We start from the raw sequence: 19,228 nt of genomic DNA on the forward strand, positions 1-19,228 counted from the left end.
AATCTTATGATCAGCTAATTTTTTCTTTTCAGGGATTGTCGAAGAGTCTAAGGGCAATGTACGGACAGTCAATTTTATGACGCGGATCGGGAGGAATTTCTCCTGGCCTACTAAACTTGACGTTTAAAAAGCGCTGGCAGTTGTCATTCTGTGTAGACTAGAACAGCCCTTCCCTGTTTCCTCAAGACATTTCCTTCTTGGAATGGAAAATGAGGGCTACTTAACAAAGAACATCGCATTATCCAATGCCTTACACTGTCATTTAGTGTTCATTATACAAGGCGTTTCAAAACAATACCGACAACGTTTGGGAGGTGATTCAAGATAAGATAAAAAGTATAGACCAATCTGGGTGCACAAATGCTTCCTTTCGCAGTTATAGGCTGCCGAAAACATGAAAAAATGAACTTTAAAGGTCCATAGCATAAAACTATGGGACCTACCGTAGTCGGGTCAGACTTCACTTAGGAACTAGTATGTGCGCTATCCAAATATCCATGTTTCAGAATCTTGCGGTACTTTCACAACAACTTTTATAGAAGTAGTTGGTGAGTACTTCAGATTATACGCCCGTAGCCAAACTCCCTCTATAAAAATTGCTTTGTTAGTACCTCAGGAATCTGAAACATATTTTTGATAGTGCACATATTAGTTTCTACGTGAAGTCGTGACCAGACTACGGCAGGACTCATAGTTTTGGAGCTATTGACCTTTAAAGTTCATTTTTTTCATGTTTTCGGCAGCCTATAACTCCGAGAGGAAGTATTTGTGCACCCAGGTTGTCTATACTTTTCGTCTTATTTTGGTGTCAGGAATCAGCTCCCAAACGATGTGTGTATTGTTTTGAAACAGCTTGTATATATACCAAATATACAAATACACTTACCAAATGTTGAAAAAGTATTGCACTTTCGACGTGTTGACTTGATCACACAGAGAAAGCAGACGGTTTACATAAGCTCAGAAAACAAATGAAGTAGACAATAGACAGGTTTAGTGACTACTTCCTTTGTTTCGTAAGCTTATGTGAAACGTCTATCCTCTCCATATGATAGACAACATATTGAAAGCGCAGTAATTTTTCAATATTCGATAAGTGTATGTGTATTTCTTTTTTTCTTTTACGTCACATATTTATATATATATATATATATATATATATATATATATATATATATATATATATAATGTATTTATGTACTTAATTTTGGCACCTTCATTAGATATATTTTCATACGTTTGCAGTATTTTCTGGAGTATTTTTGTATAACAAATTACGTGTTATCTAGTTTGTTAGAATTTTATTCAACATAAGGAGAATAATTTTAACTTTAAAAATTATTGGAAAATTATTTCAATTTTTGTGTAAATTATAAGCTTAATCACTTATAAACCAAAACTTATCACCCACATGTATCACGTTTCTCAACTCCACAGCAATTTTCAACTCCGTGTTAACTAATCTCAACTCCGTGGGTGCTCAAAAGTTTATTATTTTTTATTTACTACACCAATAACGATTCAGCTCTGCTGAACACCTAATTAACATGTACTTAGTAGTAGTAAGTGCATCTAATATTTTTTAAAAAATAGGCGACCATCAACGGAACAAAAATTTTCCAAGTGAAAATTTCCCTTTTTCGTGGAATCACCCATGCGCAAATCGCAAAATATATATATATATATATATATATATATATATATATATATATATATATATAATTTTTCAACAATGACATCTAGCGGCCTCCTTAAATTTTATCTATGCTAAGTGTTTTGACGTACAATAAAAAAGAAATTAGTGAAAGAATTATAATTTTTACACAATTACGCTATTTTCAGTGGTGTGCCAAACCTTGACCTGCACGGAAAATAGTATCTAATATAATAATCTTTTATATGTACTCATTTATTTTATCCTAGTAAAGCATTTGTAATGGTTTTAAAGTAATGGTAATAGTTAAGAACAGCTACTTCTCATCTCCCGTGCACGAGGATACATATTACTGTTGCACTACCTAAACACCCTAAGTACAAGGGCAAGAACTCAGTCTATTACCTACTTTTTAACATCCTAGATAGTCATTGAATAATTCCTGAAAGTATGGCGTTTCTCGTCCTTCCCTAAATGGGAAGTACGGCTCCTTAACTATAACCTTTTGAAGAAGCGAGAATTGTACTAAAAAGCAAATTCAAGTTATCCACCTGCCTCCAAATTAAACCTGTACTGGAAATATTGGGGAAAATGAGATTATTGTTATAGTTTATTCGGTTGTGGTCAAGTCGGGGCACATAAAATTTTGTAAAATTTACAGGTAAAATTCAATACTCTGCATGGAAAGACATATTTACAAGAAACAAACTTTATAAATGGCAGAATTCAGTAGTAAGTAATACAGTAGTAAGTTTTTTTAATGGGTACCCTTCAAAACTAAACTATACTATTCATATAATACTACATAAATTGATATTTACGTATTTAATGATGTTTCCTACTTACTGTGTAGCAGGGTTTTCTACATCATCTGTGTATACACTACAAACTTGCAGAAGTAACATCCAAATCAAAGAACTCAGAAATGTCCACTTTTTATGGCCGTTTACGACGTTCAGAACCATTTTTTACATTTCCAAGAAATTCTAAATCAGTAACACTTTTTCTATAGTCTATCGACGTCACAAATATTATCTGGCTCTTTTTAAATACTCTGACATTAAACAGGTAGCATTATTAATCAGCTGAAATTACGCTTTGTGAGCTTCGTTTGTTTTAAAGTTTCTCAGTCAATAACTCTACAACTAGATTGAACAAAGATATCATTCCCCATTCTGTGTAAAATTGTAGGGGGACATGCGATAGTCCAAGGGCCCCGTTCCAAAACGTTTAGCGTGAACGAAATGCAAGCTCCGCGTTTTAGTTTGAGATAACAGTCATAATGAATAGAAAATTCAACGTAATGGAACTTGAAAATTTGCTCGTACATCTCCTGTTTGGTTACCGTCCCACAAAACACGATGATTATAACGTGATAAATAAAGGAACATGAACAATCAGAAGTCACAATAAGCATATTTGCATATTGCAACCGTTTGAGCATGTGAGGTTAGTGCTGTAACGTTATTAGCCGAGCATATATATATACATATATATATATATGACGTAAAAGATCAGTACAATTGCTGAATCATGTCACACACACACAAAAAAAAATGTGTTTAGGTTTTCTCTATGTGTTAAACCTATCGGATGTCTTTCAGCACTTACAAGGGAAGTTCGGGAGAAAGCACTTGCCTCTAGAGAAACTAAGCATGCCATTTGAAAGACCAATTCATGCTGATTACGAGTTAATAAAATTCCTCTGCTATTGAGAACTGTTCGAGAGATTCAACTTGGAAATTTATATGAAAAAGTGAGTATATGCGCATTTAAACGCGTTAAGTACAACATTATTAGCAACGAATATTGACATACGAATTGAAATCTATCGGAGGTAACATGAAAAACTGTTTTGCAATAAGTAACGAGTTTGTTAGTTAAAATTAATTAAAATCCCAAATAACAGTTGTCGCCCTGCAGTTTGTCCAGTGCTGACGCCAAAGAATTCATAACTGCGATATATTCACTTAAAAAATCAATGTCAGACGTTTTGAACCTGCCTATGTTCAATCACACGCATAGGTCTCCTAGATTACTAGGGACGTCGCCAGAGCTGGCAACGTAAAAGTCTACTAATCTTTGGAGGCGTCTTTAGGATAATAATGATGATTATTTTTTAGGAAAATGTGACGTCAGGGGCGAATTCTGACTTCATTTTCAGACTCAACGCCCCAAAATCTATATTTAAAAAACTACCAAAACGTTCCGGGCTTCATTTTGGTTGGAGAACTGTGTTATGCCGATTATAACAAAAAAAAAAAAACGCTAATTTTGAGTTATGTTGAGGCAAAACGCTTATGAGTTCCAAGGCCCAATGTTATTGTTCTTTTTTACGAAATGGTCTGGTACTCGACTGTGTTTAGGTGTGGGATGAAAATAAGGCACTGGCAACATTGTGAATAAAATCAACGAAGAAGAGGATGTAAACAATGGCGAGTAATATTTCGATGTTTAAGTAGTCATAGCAACAGTTTAGGAATGGTGGTGATGGACGAAGAAATAAGAGAGCAAAATCCAGAAGATCTTCAAAGAAAACTTTATTTTCTACTGGATCAATTACAAAAAATGGCCGAAGATCTTCCCCTGTATGTGTATGCAAATGTGATTGTTAGCATAAGTAATCGTGGATTTAAAATTATTCTATTTTCAATTAGTGTACATATTAAAAGTATGTCGGTAAATATTGAAAAAATATATATGGATTATATATTAGTACCAATGGGAAAAACAGTAGTTCACGTTACCATGCAGATTTACCTTATGCCTACACACACATACAAAAACAAAGTTGCTATGCAATAAATATACTCGTTGTGTACTTCCGTAATTAGTATGTAATAACAGACCATAGTTGCGTAATATAGAATTAGTATTTCTTTTTTCGGCAAGTCTTTACTTTGGCTATTTCGATTCAGTGATTTGATATTTCTTTTCCACGCAATTTTATGAAAATGGGTCAAAACTTCCCTGACCTTAAGCTAACACGTTTCTATCCCTAACTTACTTATCCATATTTTGCTCTACTATACCCTACTCTACTACACTATGCCCTTTTAAAGCGGTCCCACTTATCGATGCGCAACTGGAGCATCGAAACCGAAAGAATAAATCACTGAATCGAAAAAATGAATGAAATGGCCAAAGTAAAGACTTCCCTTGTTTCTTTCCCTAGATTCGTAGTTTAGGTATCCCTAGATTCGTAAAATTTACAGAAATGATACAAAGTGGTATTTCAAAATAGGAGTAAATAGCTAAGCAATCAGAATATATGAAAATTTTATAAATTCGTATGTCAGTCTAGTGTCTTAAGTCATGATCTCTAATGATAAATCTGTGTGAAACGTAAGACATTTAGCAAGATGAGAAACACAATGGGAAGGTTATAAAACGCACGTCCCCCGATAGGTTTGTAACCAGGTTGGTAAGTTTAAGTATCACAGCTCAATACTTAATTCACACAGTAGTGCCGAGCGACTGAAGGCGGGTTACAAGCCCGGCAGGCACGTTATTTTATACTTTTATTACAACTCAATGGAGAGGGTGCTCTGGAACGCTGCCAAACATAATGTGTTTCTACTATTCTCGCTTATGTCGATACCCACCGTTCCTGACGCGCCTGCTTCGAATGCACTTTGCATTACCACGCGGCCCACCAGTTTCACTCTTCCTCGGTTAGAGTTCTTGCTTTTTAGTAGCCATCTAGCACAAGTCGGTTTGTGTTTTTAGATATTTTTTGATGGCTTATGTGTTAATCCCTCTGGAGTTCCGAGGGTTTAATGTAAACTCATTTTTAAGTGCAGCGTTATTTAGTTGAAGTTGGCAAGGTTCTAGAACAGTGGTCCGCAGCCATCGAATTGTAGTAAGAAAAGTAATCAACCTGGTTCCTGATCCTCCTTGACTCACTCTCTCTCGCTCGGCATTACTATGTGGATTGAGTATTGAGCTTTGATAAAGAAAAAAAAAAAAAACTGACTAATAACCCCACCTTAACCTATGTGTTCGGACCAGTATTCTAGAACTTTCCCGTTGAACTTTGTTAATTTTGGTAAGTGGTACGTTGGTTAGATAAGCTGATTTCGCCGAGGTTTAAAGTGGTTACATTCGGTTATGCTTTTAATGTTTATAGTAATTTCCTTATGTTTGTTTAAACTTAATCTTCTCCGAAGTTAATCTGAATGATTCATGTCGCTATTCGAGTACAACTTTTGAAGGTATTTGCAAGATATTTTTATCTAGGGAATGATATCTGTAATGGTGTTAGTGCATGCGTAAGTAAATACGAATACAGATTTGAAGGGAATCGTAATTGGCGTTCTGTTCTTTATATATTCCTCTTCATTTGCAGTAACAAACGTAACCGTAAAGCTACCGATTTTTCACAGGACTGTCTTCCATAAAATAGAAATATATTGCAGCTACGAAGATCTGGTGCATTTTTATGTTTTGAAAGAAAAAGAAAGCGTAGAATAGCTAGTGAAGAGGACCATTAATATTAAGTAACATTTCGGTAAAATATTTATTGTAGAGTTTAAAAGTTGTCCTCATTACTGAATTCAGAAATTAAACGAAGTCGTTAATACATTCCTAGTTAAAAGATCGTAAAGGCGGCCTTGATTACCGAGATTTCAAAATTGAACTTAAAAATAAAGAGACTATAAATTTATAAGAGATTTGTCCTTTGGAAGGAGGACCTATAGGTCCCGGGTTCAAACCCTGCTCCCGCCAAGTGAACTTTGTAGTGGACAAACACCGTGTGCGTAGATTTCCTCGGGGTTCTCCCGTTTCCTCCCACTTTCTTCATTCCACCATTTCATTCATTGCTTATCATCACCGTCTCCTTTAGCCTAGCCGGCATAACCATGGGACGTAAAACTCAAGATTTTCATTTCATTTCATTCTCCTTTTGGATGTTAGAAATCTTGGGTGGGTGTTTGGGTGTTGAGAAATCGGTACATTATTCGTAGGTAGTATGCTTCGTAAGCATACTTTCCATATCTATGATTTAGACTTGCAGAATATTTCTGTGTCAGTAATTTTTGTGTAGTTTCTTCTTAGTGTTTTGAAAGATTACATGTGACGGTACCATTATATTTAACCATTGGTTTGTTCTTTGTATGATTTTGTTTAGCTAAAAGCAAGTAAAAGGATTTGTTTCTGACAATATTACCTGTGAACAGGGTTCCCACATTCTGGAAAATCAGGGAAATCATGCATTTTGCGTAAAATATCATGGAAAGTCAGGGAACGTAAATGTACAAGACAATTCATGAAGTGTAAATTATGTTTCTACAAACTGTCACAGCAGAGTGTAAACCATTTTAAAGGAAATTCCAGTTATGAGCCATTTGTTTGTTTTGTTTGTTTCCTGTACTTAGAACTTCTATATCTCTTACTGAATCTAATGAGTTGTTGTGTCAAACAAACCATAATGAAAGTTGTAGGGGCACAGTGGCTCAGTGGTAGAGCGTTCACCTCCGGTGCTTGGGGTCCCTGGTTCGATCCTAGCTCGCGCCGTGTGGACTTTGTGGTGGACAAATACTGTGCTCGTGAGTTTTCTCGGGGTTCTCCCGTTTCCTCCCACTTTCTTCATTCCACCATTTCATTCATTTCTCATAATCACCGTCTCCTTTAGCCTAACCGGCATAACTGTGGGACGTAAAACTCAGATTTCATTTCATTTCCTTCATAATGAAAGTTGCCAACTGTACAGTGAAGCTTCTTTCTTTGAATTTGACTATAAATGAAAATTTACTGGAAACAAGAAAGGTGGACATTCGTTTTAAGACAGAAAAACTACTGAAAGCACTGAAAGCATCAGATAAAGATAAACTAGCTTTCAGGCTTGACTGTCGAAACTTTTTGCTGGTGGAAAGAAGCCCTCTGAAGTACAAACTAGTACGTGCTCTATCAGCTTTCGACCCCAGGCTACAAAAGAACAATCCAGAACTTGCTCGGACTAAGATGAAACGTATCCTACAAACTCTGCATGAGCATAACATAATATATGATTCTGAAGCTGAGAAAGCAGTGTCAATTTATGTCTTTCTGTACTGAAATCCAGGGGTCTCTTAACTTTAGAGAATACGAAGAGAAGAGGGCAATATCAGGTTACATTACTTCTTTGCAAAGATAGTGTCCAATAAACAACAATATTCTGATTTGTGGCATATTGTGAAAATATGTTTAATTTTATCCCACAGCAATGCCTCAGTGAAGGGTAGATTCTCAGTCAATAAGACACTTATTGTAGAAAACCAAATCGAAGAATCTCTGGTAGCACAGAGGGGAGTGCATAATGCAATTATGTACTATGGAGATGTAGAATCTGTTCCTATTGATCGAAGAATGCTTCCTTCAGTTCGTTCAGCGCAGGCGCTATGATGACTTTAAAGACAAACGAATCCAAAGTGCTGAAGAAAGTAAAATCAAAGGTGAAAGAAGAAAGCTAGGTACTGAAGTGAAGAAATTAGAAGAAGGAAGAAACAAACGGAATTATGTTGCAAACAAGAACAAGACGCTTTCGTAGAACAAATACAAAAACTGAAAGCAAAAGAAAGTTCTGTTTTAAAATGTAAATGTGAGGATTAACATGTCTCAGTGTTGGTAATATTAGGTCAGAGAGAGTTGACAAAATACTCTTGATTGTTTTTATTGTTTTTTCAAGCAAAAAAAAAAAAAAAGTATGATTTGCAATGTCTAGGTATGTGTTACTGTATCATACATATATTATTATATACTTATGTATTAAATTTTGTGTAAATAACAATTACTCATATTGAACATAACAAATATGTAAATGATAATTAAGGTGTGTGTTGGACGGCTATGGAGATGGAGGAGACCGTTAGAGACTGTATGATAGAACTTACTCTGTATATTCCCATTTATATTCAAAAATTTATGTCAGGGAAATCGATCTTCACTTTTTTTGGGAACCCTGTGTGAATTTGGTATCTGAAAGTTGTGTAGGTTGCTAAGATTTCATAGTTCTGGGTGCATATAAAACATAATATTCCTAGTAATAGTAATTTAAAACATTGATGATTTACGGCTGTGTAGGTTTATTTTGACTAAGCCATACAACTGATAGTGACATTGGTTAGATGAAAATAGTTATAGAAAAGCTTCAACAGATTTGGCAAATAAGTTTTCGGACTATCAAACTGCTGACTGACTAACATCCGAGTAGCTATTGCATGTGTACTGTTCATAAATACTTTCAGCCCAATTCAACAATACCATCGTTTTCTCCGTCCATTGTAGAATTTTATTTTCGTTTCTGTTTTATTTAGGATCGCTGTAGCGTGGTTGCTAAGGTATCTACCTACCAGCTGGAAAGCCCGGGGTTGATTCTTAGTAGGCAAGGAAAATTTCTCTTGTTCTGCCCTGTCGACGTACACATGCTTCTCAAGAATTCACCCAACCTCTATGAAATGAGTGTCTGGAGGGTAAGAGCGGCCGGACACTGATGCGTGGTACTGACTGCATCACATCCTGTATATAATGAAGCCTAGATACTGTAGCATTACCTTCATTTAGCCTTTTGGCCTCCTATGGCCTGTCTCATATAGATAGGGGAAAGGGATGGGGGGATTCTTATGTGTACTATTTAATTTTTGGAACATATATTGTAACTGTGACTCATTTGTATATGTGAAATGCACCTTCTGCAACCTATTTTGTGTATTTCAAAAATTTTTAGTCTACTCGGCCTATTTTACATCAGATTACTCGCCTGTGATGTTCCTCATCAATCTTTGCTCGTATATTTCGAGTGAGTTCCTCGGTCACTTTTCTTCAGGGGCACACAATGGCTTAAGCCGGTTTTTTACAGGATTTTTACAGTGTTTTTGAATCTCAGCAGTGGTAATTATAAATATTGCGTAGGTTTTATCGATACGTATGGGTGTCTGCCTTTTACAATAGTTGCATGTAGTCTTATAATTACCACTGTTAAGACAGAAAACAAGGTGAAGATCGTGTTATGAAAACGGCCTAAGCCATTGTGTGCCTCTAAAGAAGGGTAACCGAAGAAAATACCAGAGGAAAATTGATGAGGAACATTACATGTAAGTGATTTGATGTATTACAATGTTTTCCATACGTTAGATAAGTAATTATATAATATTTTAGAATCGAAATAATTTGTTTACTAACATTGGTGATGGAAGGTGCCTTTATATTATATAAGCAAAATATTACCTAGACACACCTCAGGCAATTTAGTGATTTCTAAAATTAGATATTTTATTCGATCTAAACCTTATGACTGCGTGGCGAAAATAGTTAATGGAATAGGTATAGAATCATGATGTTAGCTATATCTGTGAATTAAGGTCATACCTTTAAGAGTACCCGTGCAGCAAAGTTGTGCAACTTTTTGCGACGATCACTTCGAGTATTATTCTGTCCCCTGAACAAATTCGTTACAAGGGTCCTTTTGAATGTAGCATTTCAATTTATATAATGTGCCCATCAGACTTTATATGTATATGAGTTATTTTAAGGTGATTTGTATTTGCCAAAGAAGATCATTTAAATGTAAGCTTCAGACGTATTAGTTAGTGGGTGTTCGATTTCCAATATGTTGAAAAGAATGTGCTGTCAAGTATTTTACTAATTCATTTACTAAGTGACTTCTATTTGATATGGCGGAGATGTCTGGTGTGTGTATTTATAACTATTTACTTCTTCATTAATTATCAAGTAGAACCCATTACTTCAATAACTTTTTTTCTAAATTTCCTTTAGTAGATTGTATATTAATATCCTTTCTCAACACATGAAGATCGAATCATATTATGAAAATATCTTTCTTTTTAAATTCAAGAGTTCTAAAATTGAGAATAGAAAAGCCAACCTGTTGATACACTAGTTTATATAGAAAATAATTATTGCGCAGATTCATTGGCGAAAGAATGAAGATTTTTACAAATTTTCTAAAAACACAAACTGTGTGTCACATTTAGACAATACTTAAAAAAAAAAAAAATCATTTTGTACATAATGAGGTCCGTATTTAGGTAAGTGCTATTATGTGCTCGAACACAAGGCGGCAAAATTTTGGATTATTTTTAAGATTCACAATAAAGCAATATTTAAAACTTGAAACCCATAGAATCCCGCGTAAGCGCAAGAAAATAGGTTAATGTGTTTAATTCGCTCTAATTACAGTAGTTACTAATTAGCTAGCTTATCTGATTACTTTTAAAAAGTCATCATCTCGCATCTCCACCCCAAGGGGTGAGGACGAAGTTGAACATAATGAAAACATACAGTTAAACTCAACAATCTCGAAAACTTTGAATTCATCACTAATATCTGTCGTTTTCGATTATTTTTAAAATGCCCCCATGTTATTCTTATGGTGACTTTGCTTCCCCATATCTCAGCTCAGATGTGACCTCGGAACTAGAACATAATTTTTATCATATCTCTGAGTGCTTTAAAACATATTGAAATTCCATCTTTCTATCTATTTATGGTTCTCGAGTTGAAAAGCTCTACAGACAGACAGCTTATTGTATTACTAATATAGATGCTATTAAACCACTTCTGACGGTGAATAATATAAACAGTTATTTTTCTTGAGAACAAAATCCTGAGACGAATATTCGGGCCCAAGAGGAACGGGAATGTGGAATGGCGGAAACTTCATAACAAGGAACTACATAATTTATACGGTTTACGCAACATTGTTAGGGTCGTCAAGTCTAGGAGGCTTAGGTGGGCAGGTCATGTAGCTAGAATGGAAGAAAGTAGAAACGCTTTCAAAGTCTTGAATGGAAGACCCATCGGAAAACGACCATTAGGAAGACATAGGCGCAGATGGGAGGACAATATTAAGATGGATCTCGCAGAAATAGGAATATAAAGTAGAAACTGGATGCAGTTAGCTAAGGATAGAGGTCACTGGAGAGCTTTTGTGAACGCAGCGTTGAACCTCCGGGTTCCATAGGCCATAGAGTTAGTTAGTTAGTTAGTTTTCTTATCAGTTATCAGTGGTACTTGTGTGGGGTGGAGGGGCGGCAAATTATTTAGGGCACAGGGGCGCACAATATGTAAATACGGGCCTGTACATAATATATAAGATCTACATAAAATTTAGGAAAGAATTAATAATACCGCGTAATTGATAGCGCCGCAGATAGTGGAGCGAGTTTAAAATTATTTACAAGAGAAGAAGTATTACCAAAGTGAGATACGCATAGTTGTGTTTTTAGAAAATTTGTAAAATCTCCATTCTTTCACCGGCGAATCTATGCAATAATTCTTTTCTAAGTGAATAACAAATGTATCAAGAGGCTTGTTGTTGTTGTTAAGTTTTCAATTTACTATCCTTGCATCTAAAGAGCAAGATGTTTTCATAAAATAATTTCAGTGTTCATGTGAATAACTTCACCTTTGAGAAACGTTATTAATATATAATCTACTACAGGAAATTTAGAAAAAAATATTGAAGTAATGAGTTCTACTTGGTAACTAATAAAGAAGTAAATAAGCTACAAATACATACCAGATATTCCTACCATTTCAAATAGAAATCACTCATCAAATAAATGATTGTAAGTACATTCTTTTCAACGTATTTGACTTCAAGCACCTAATGGGGAATATGGTTGAAGTTAAAACTCAAATTACCTTCATGACAAATACAAATTATCTAAACACATAATACATATATTGTTTAAGGGTGCATTATATAAATTGGTATAAAGTGATTGATCTTAATGTGACTTCACGTATTGAAAAAGAACTCACTATAAATGACTGAAACCGTTTCAGAAAACTGTTAAAAGACTCAGTAAATAAGGTAGATCTACACTACCAACTTTTAAATAGTATTTGAAATGCTTCAGATACTTTGGTTAAATAAATAGCGTTGGGTTAGTTTATCTCTCGACTGGTTATTGCAGTGTTATTCGCATTCCCGTTCATTTATTGATTTAAGTATTGTTAACACACGACCATTCAAGTGTTCAAAGCACCGAACTACACACGTTTCAATTGGCTTGTCGAATGAAAGGACCTAATTACGTATTTGCAAACAATAGAGTACGTAAGCAAAACTTTCACGAGGAAGATTTTAGCTTACATAAGTAGAGTTCTGTATGAGAAAGGGTTACTAAATATCTGGTAAACTTGAAGTCCTTGTTTAAAACACTTCTAAGTTAGAATTGCAACTTTTTTTCCTTTGCTTAATTCAGTGTCTATTTTTTTAGTTTCGAAGAGCACAGTCTGAGATGACCAAAATACCAGAATTTCAACACCAGAGTAAAACAGTATGTCTGATATTAGCTTTACAGTTTCTTAAATTGAAAAGTGTTTTCTGTTACGTACTCTAAATGTGACTGATAGATTGTAAAACAGGTAGTCCGAAGATTTTGTAAAGTGAATGTACCGTTATTAATTGTAATGTTTTCTATTTCAGTGAATACCAACAGCGTGTTCCAAACGAACTTCTCACGGGATTGGCCAACTGTCTACTTAACGATACGATATTTGAAATTGTAAAAGGACTAATGGAAATACAACATATGACGGAAAAACAGTTATTCCAACATAGACTACAAATTATCAACAGACAAAAAAGTAAGCATTTGATATTTAAGTATATTTAAACTTTAAGCTATATTAAAAGAATAGACGATCACGAAACTCGTAATAAAGCAGAATGAAACTTCTCAAAACTCATAATATCAGGTTAATTTCTGTTAAACATAAGTTTCTCTCTAGTAAGTCTTGTTGAATTTAAACCGATATCATTTTGGGAAATCTGTGAAAAGAAGTTTTGGTAGGGCAAAAAGATAGAGCAGGAAAATAACAATAATCCCAGAAACGAAACCATTTCCATTCCAGTAGCAGGCTGAAGACACATGAAACTAAATGATAACAAAAGAATTGGTAGAATGAGAATATGGATGAACCCCGTGAAAATTCACAATCAGGGTAAAATCAAATGGCGAACTTCCGTTTTGAGTTCCATTAAGCCATAGAGTTTCGTAATCATTCATTCTTATTATAGTGTTCGTCATCCATTCTTACTATTGTGGTAAAATATTCGTCGCCAGCTTTCCATACTTGCTGCAGGGTCAGTCCATTTCAAATCGCCCAATTTTAAACAAAATTGTTGCTCAACATTTTTTTTTTTTATTTTCCTGATTTTTTTTATCATGCGTTCCCTATAGACAGACAGTTACAAAACACTTTTTGAAAAAAAATTATGTCATAGTTTTTTCTGGTAGCCATTTTTAAAATGGAGGTTGGGCAAATTTTAATAAAAACGTGATTTCCGGAAACTTTAATTGCCAAACTGTCTTTTAAAGATATCTGAATAATTCAAGAACCAGTGTGTTCGGCATGAAATGAACTTCAGGTATACATTATTTTATTTTTTATATCATACAAGAGAGTCAGTAAAATTCTTTACTGTAAAAACTCGGAAAAAATGTATAAATCGTTAATTTTGAAGACCATTAGTTTTATGAAGGAAAGGAGACTCACTAATGATATGTTATTTCTATATTGAATACTTATATAACTACCTGCAGTATAAGTTTCAGTCCTAAAAATGTTTTTTTGAGCTTTTCCAAAATGGCCGAAAACCTTAAAACGTTAATTTTCTCAGGTCAATATCTAAAAAGAATGAAAATAACCGAAAATTTTACAGAATGTTCTTTGTACAAATAGAAATATCTCACCAAAAAAAAAAAAAAAAAAAAAAGACTACATTTAGAGTAATAGAACAGTGAATTTCAGTAAAAACGCTACCCTTCTACACGCTCGTTCAGTGCCAAAGTAGCAAACTAGGGCTTGTTTAAAGCATTACTTGAAGAAATAGTTTTTTCCAAAACAATTAACTTATATTTTGTTATTTAGGCTTACCTTATATTTAGAGTTAAAACTGATTTAAAACTAGAAATAATATACAGGGTGGTCCAAAAGTGTGGAAACACCCAAATAAAATCCAAACCGTTCAGAATTGGTAAAAAAGGGGAAAAAAAGTAATGATAACAGACGAGGGGAAAATCTTTTGAGACATATAGCATCATCGGGCGCCATCTTGAAATGGCGGAAACTTATTTAAATGGGAACCCTATCGTGTAATACATCAAATAGGACTGAAATTTTTCCGGGAGTTCAGTGGTAAAATGCTTTTGGCTCTCCGACCACCTTTTGCAAACTTTTACCGGATTTTCTGCACTTACCTGGAGATAACACTGCGGGCAATATGTGTCCCACCCCACTGACCAATGTTACAGCAATTGTTCAATGTGCTGTTCCTTCTGAGCAATCGTTAAATGTATCCGCTGCTGCCAGTCATCCATTACCCTTCCCACTGTCCACAGGAATGCTGGCACGTGCGTCAATAATCCTGCGTTGAAGGTGGTTAATGTCGCTAATCTTAGTAGAATACACAACGGATTTCACGTAGCCCCACAGGAAAAAAAAAATCCAATGGAACGGGTTTTGGGGAACATGGTGGCTATTCCATAGGTCCCGCCGGCCTATCCATTTCCGTGGGAATTTCTCATCGAGACATTCACGAGCACATAATCCGAAATGAGGTGGTGCCCCGTCATGTTGGTAGAACAACGTGAAAGAGCCATCCTCTAATGCGACGGACGACAGGATCTCCTCTTCAAGCATGTTAAGGTAGCTAGTTGCATTTAAATTGCCCTCGATGGAGAATTGGCCCACAACACGGGTACCCTACACCCCGCACCACATCATCACTTTGTCAGAGCCAACGACCCGAGAATCGTCGTACCAATGTAGATTGTTGTCACACCAATATCGGTGATTGAGCTTGTTCACCTCCCCCGACACACACACACACACAAATGCCTCGTCCGAGAACAGGACGTCATATGCGAATCGAGGATTCTGTCTGATTTGTGCCGCGGCCCACTCAAGAATTCGACTCGGCGGTCTGGATCATCCTCGGTTACATGCTGGAATACCTGTATCTTGTATGGGTGCCACTTATGCACAGATACGATTTTCAGGATGGACGTACGAGATACACCACATTCTTGGGCTAGGTGACGGGTACTGCGGGTGGGACATTTCGCGAATTATGACAACACAATAGTAAATATCGCTTCATCCTTCGCTGTGCGAGGCCTGCCTGCTTTTGGTTTGTTTTCCACCGACCTGGTTTCCTTAAATTTCTTAATAACGTTTCACACTGTACTATAGCAAATGGGCTTCCGTTCTGAGTGTCATGCGTTGAAATAGTTTCGATCTGTCCCCTGCTGCGCTCTCCTGAGATCAACACGATCTCTATCCGCTCATCCCTTGTTAGGGCCATTCCGTCTTACCACTCCTCAGAGAAAAGAAAATCTGTTAAAAGTTTGCAACGGTTGCTCGCAGAGCTAAAAACATTTCACCACTGAACTCCCGGTAAAACTTCAGTCTTATTTGATGTATCACACGATAGGGTGCCCATTTAAAAAAGTTTCCGTCATTTCAAGATGGCGGCCGATGGTGCCATATGTCTCAAAAGATTTCCCCCTCGTCTGTTATCATCACTTTCTTCCTTTTTTTCCAATTCTGAACGGTTTGGATTTTATTCGGGTGTTTCCACACTTTTGGACCACTCTGTATATTATTTCTAGTTTTAAATCAGTTTTAACTATAAATATAAGGTAGGCCTAAATAACAAAATATAAGTTAATTGTTTTGGAGAAAACCATTTCTTCAAGTAATGCTTAAACAAGCCCTAGTTTGCTACTTTGGCACTGAACGAGCGTGTAGAAGGGTAGCGTTTTCACTGAAATTCATTGTTCTATTACTCTAAATGTAGTTGTCTCTTATTATTATTATTATTTATTTATTTATTTATTTATTTATTTATTTATTTATAAATATTCCTGTTTGTACAAAGGACATTCTGTAAAATTTTCAGTCATTTTCATTCAGTCCCTTTTTAGATATTGACCTGAGAAAATTGACGTTTTAAGGTTTTGGCCATTTTGGAAAAGCTCTAGAAACAAAGAGTGCATTTTCAGGACTGAAACTTATACTGCAGGTAGTTATATAAGTATTCAATACAGAAACAACATATCATTAGTGAGTCTCCTTTCCTTCATAAAACTAATGGTCTTCAAAATTAACGATTTATACATTTTTTTCCGAGTTTTTATAGTAAAGAGTTTGACTGAGTCTTGCATGATTCAAAAATTAAAATAATGTATACCTGAAGTTCATTTAATGCTGAACACACTGATTTTTGAGTTGTTCTGATATCTTTAAAGATAGCTTGGCAATTAAAATTTTCGGAAACCACGTTTTTTGTTAAAATTTGCCCAACCTCCATTTTAAAAATGACTGCCAGAAAAAAACTTTGACATGTATTTTTTTTTTTTTTTCAAACAGTGTTTTGTGACTATCTAACTATAGGGAACTCATGATAAACAAATCAGGAAAATAAAATAATGTCGGCAACATTGCCTGGGTGATTTGAAATGGATTGACCCTGCACTATCATTTCATTAGTTTCACATACACTATGCATTAGAACATAGAATGGTCTAATTATATAACTTTAATATTAACAGACTTTTAGTTGTTTATTTGGTTTCTAATATAATTTATAGTTCAGTCGTCCTTTTTTCGTAATTGCCAGAGACGGCTTTGTAATATAGTCACAAAGTCACATGCCTTCTTAATTAATACAAAAATAATTATGCGTATTTATACTTGTATACGGATGAGGAGCTACCAAGTTATTTTTAGTTATTATAGTATAGAGTTTGCAACTCTGATTCAAGATTGGTAACATCAGGATATTGACTGTAGCTTGGTTCATTCTAGCGTTACCTTTGCTTAAGAGAACAGCTCTTTAAAACCCTGTCCTTACATACAAGCTTAATCCAGGCCTCCCAGCTGTCCTATTTTCCTATTTTTTTCTATATTTTGGAAATTTGTGTATATTTGTCCTATATATGTTCTATATTTTAATCTTGTCCTTTATTTCCTATATTTTTCAGGCATTGAATTATTAAAAATAGAAGCCAAGGGCAGTTCCAGTGAGTTAAATTGCTACATATTAGCAGTATGCTAAATGTGTCTTAGCATTTTTTTTTTTTTTTCTGAGGACTAGTCACTAATTCTCACTATTATTTCTTTCAAATTTGCTTTTTCCTATCCTCCCATGTCCACTCTTTTTTTCTTTGTTTCCTATGTGCTTGTTCTTCCCCAGCGAAGCTTAACTGAGGAACCTTGCCATGCTCCAGTTTCTTATAACGCAAGCTGTATCAGCGTTCTCTTTCAGCAGGGTTTGGCAGTATTGGCTGACCATTGAGGTGTGTTGGTATTTACCAACTTTCCTAGCGCCTTCCAATAGTGCTGTACATAATATGCAGGGTTACCACGCGTTCTGGAAAACCTGGAAATAAAAGTGTGTTGTGAAAACGCCCGGGAAAAGTCATGGAAAGCAGAAAAAGGGTGAAAATCCTGAAAATTATTTATGAACTGGAAAGGGCCTGTAATTTATGTTATATAACAGTTGTTAGAAATGTATATATAATTTGCAGAGCTATGATGAATGAAATTCTTTCACATTGTTTATTTGAGAGGGAAATACGTTGATCATTTTTCTTTAATCAGTAAATCAAGTAATTTATTTAAGTCAGTTTCTTTTTTCCAAAACAATACAGCAAGTCTATTAAGTTTAAAAAGCAAAAGGTTATATATACTCTTATTGTGTATTAATCTAAATCTTGTTTCCAGTGAAGGGTGGCCTTTTCTTACAATATATTTTTTATTTTATTTTTATTTATTTATTTATTTGTGCTTCAGAGCATAATATTCTATTGTATAAACCAAAGTGTCCTATATTTTTTCAATGTTCTGCTGGGAGGCCTGTCGCACTTTTTAACGTGAAGGAAAAAAAGTTTCTATCTAACTCCTTAGCGGCCAGCGGGCGAGTTTTTTCGCCCATCAGCTCGGTGCTAGTCTTGTGCGTTCCGCAGTCCTCAGAATGAAGGTAGGAGTAAGAGGAAAGAAAAAGATTGTATAAAATATAAATTATTGAGGTAAAATAAAAATACTTTCTTAATGCACTTTAGAATTCAGAATTTAATAACACGTATAATGTATGGAAACTTTTTACTATAAACGAAAGTGATTGCGTATTGCGAGCGGTGATTATATTCAATGAGAAAAAGCAAAAAGACTACTACTCACCGCAAAAAAATATGTAGCAGAATTTTCTTGTACATGCAACAGGTAGCGCTTATCGTAAGGTGCTACTTCCTTCTTCAGCCTGTGGTAGGCTCCAAAAAGAACAAAAAACATGAAGGAAGGTTAAAAAAATGGTTAAAACGTTAAGATATGTAAAAAACAAATCTTCTGTCAAACGTTAAAACATACGGGAATAGAAACTCACTGACATTGTGTACAGCAGTGACATTATGACTGAGACTTAACTACATTGAGAGTAATAGAGTAGTAATTTCAGTAAAAACGCTACCCTTCTAGACGCTCGTTTAGTGCCAAGGTAGCAAACTGGCCTTAAAAGTATTACAATTGACATTGGACGAATGATGTGTAAATCATTACAGA

The 19,228-nt window shown here is 35.1% G+C and overlaps 2 protein-coding genes across 3 annotated transcripts in view; one reads left to right on the forward strand and one right to left on the reverse strand.

Moving 5' to 3' along the window:
- The window catches only part of LOC145686469 (osteopetrosis-associated transmembrane protein 1-like), a 36,123-nt gene extending 33,352 nt beyond the window's left edge, over positions 1-2,771 (reverse strand). The window contains exon 1 of one of the 2 annotated variants that reach the window (XM_081759809.1): positions 2,501-2,771. In XM_081759809.1, coding sequence (XP_081615935.1) covers positions 2,501-2,619 — 119 coding nt within the window. In that variant the 5' untranslated portion in view covers positions 2,620-2,771. The remainder of the gene's footprint in view (positions 1-2,500) is intronic. The other variant, XM_081759810.1, reaches the window with a different exon arrangement.
- A 1,283-nt stretch (positions 2,772-4,054) lies between these two features.
- The window catches only part of gdl (gonadal protein gdl), a 33,565-nt gene continuing 18,391 nt past the window's right edge, over positions 4,055-19,228 (forward strand). Inside the window, exons 1-2 of the mRNA XM_081759811.1 lie at positions 4,055-4,242; positions 13,089-13,249. Coding sequence (XP_081615937.1) covers positions 4,136-4,242; positions 13,089-13,249 — 268 coding nt within the window. The 5' untranslated portion in view covers positions 4,055-4,135. The remainder of the gene's footprint in view (positions 4,243-13,088; positions 13,250-19,228) is intronic.

The sequence above is a fragment of the Thermobia domestica genome, chromosome 5 (genome assembly GCF_964235325.1).
Source record: "Thermobia domestica chromosome 5, izTheDome1.hap1.1, whole genome shotgun sequence".
In the NCBI taxonomy this organism is placed as follows: domain Eukaryota; kingdom Metazoa; phylum Arthropoda; class Insecta; order Zygentoma; family Lepismatidae; genus Thermobia; species Thermobia domestica.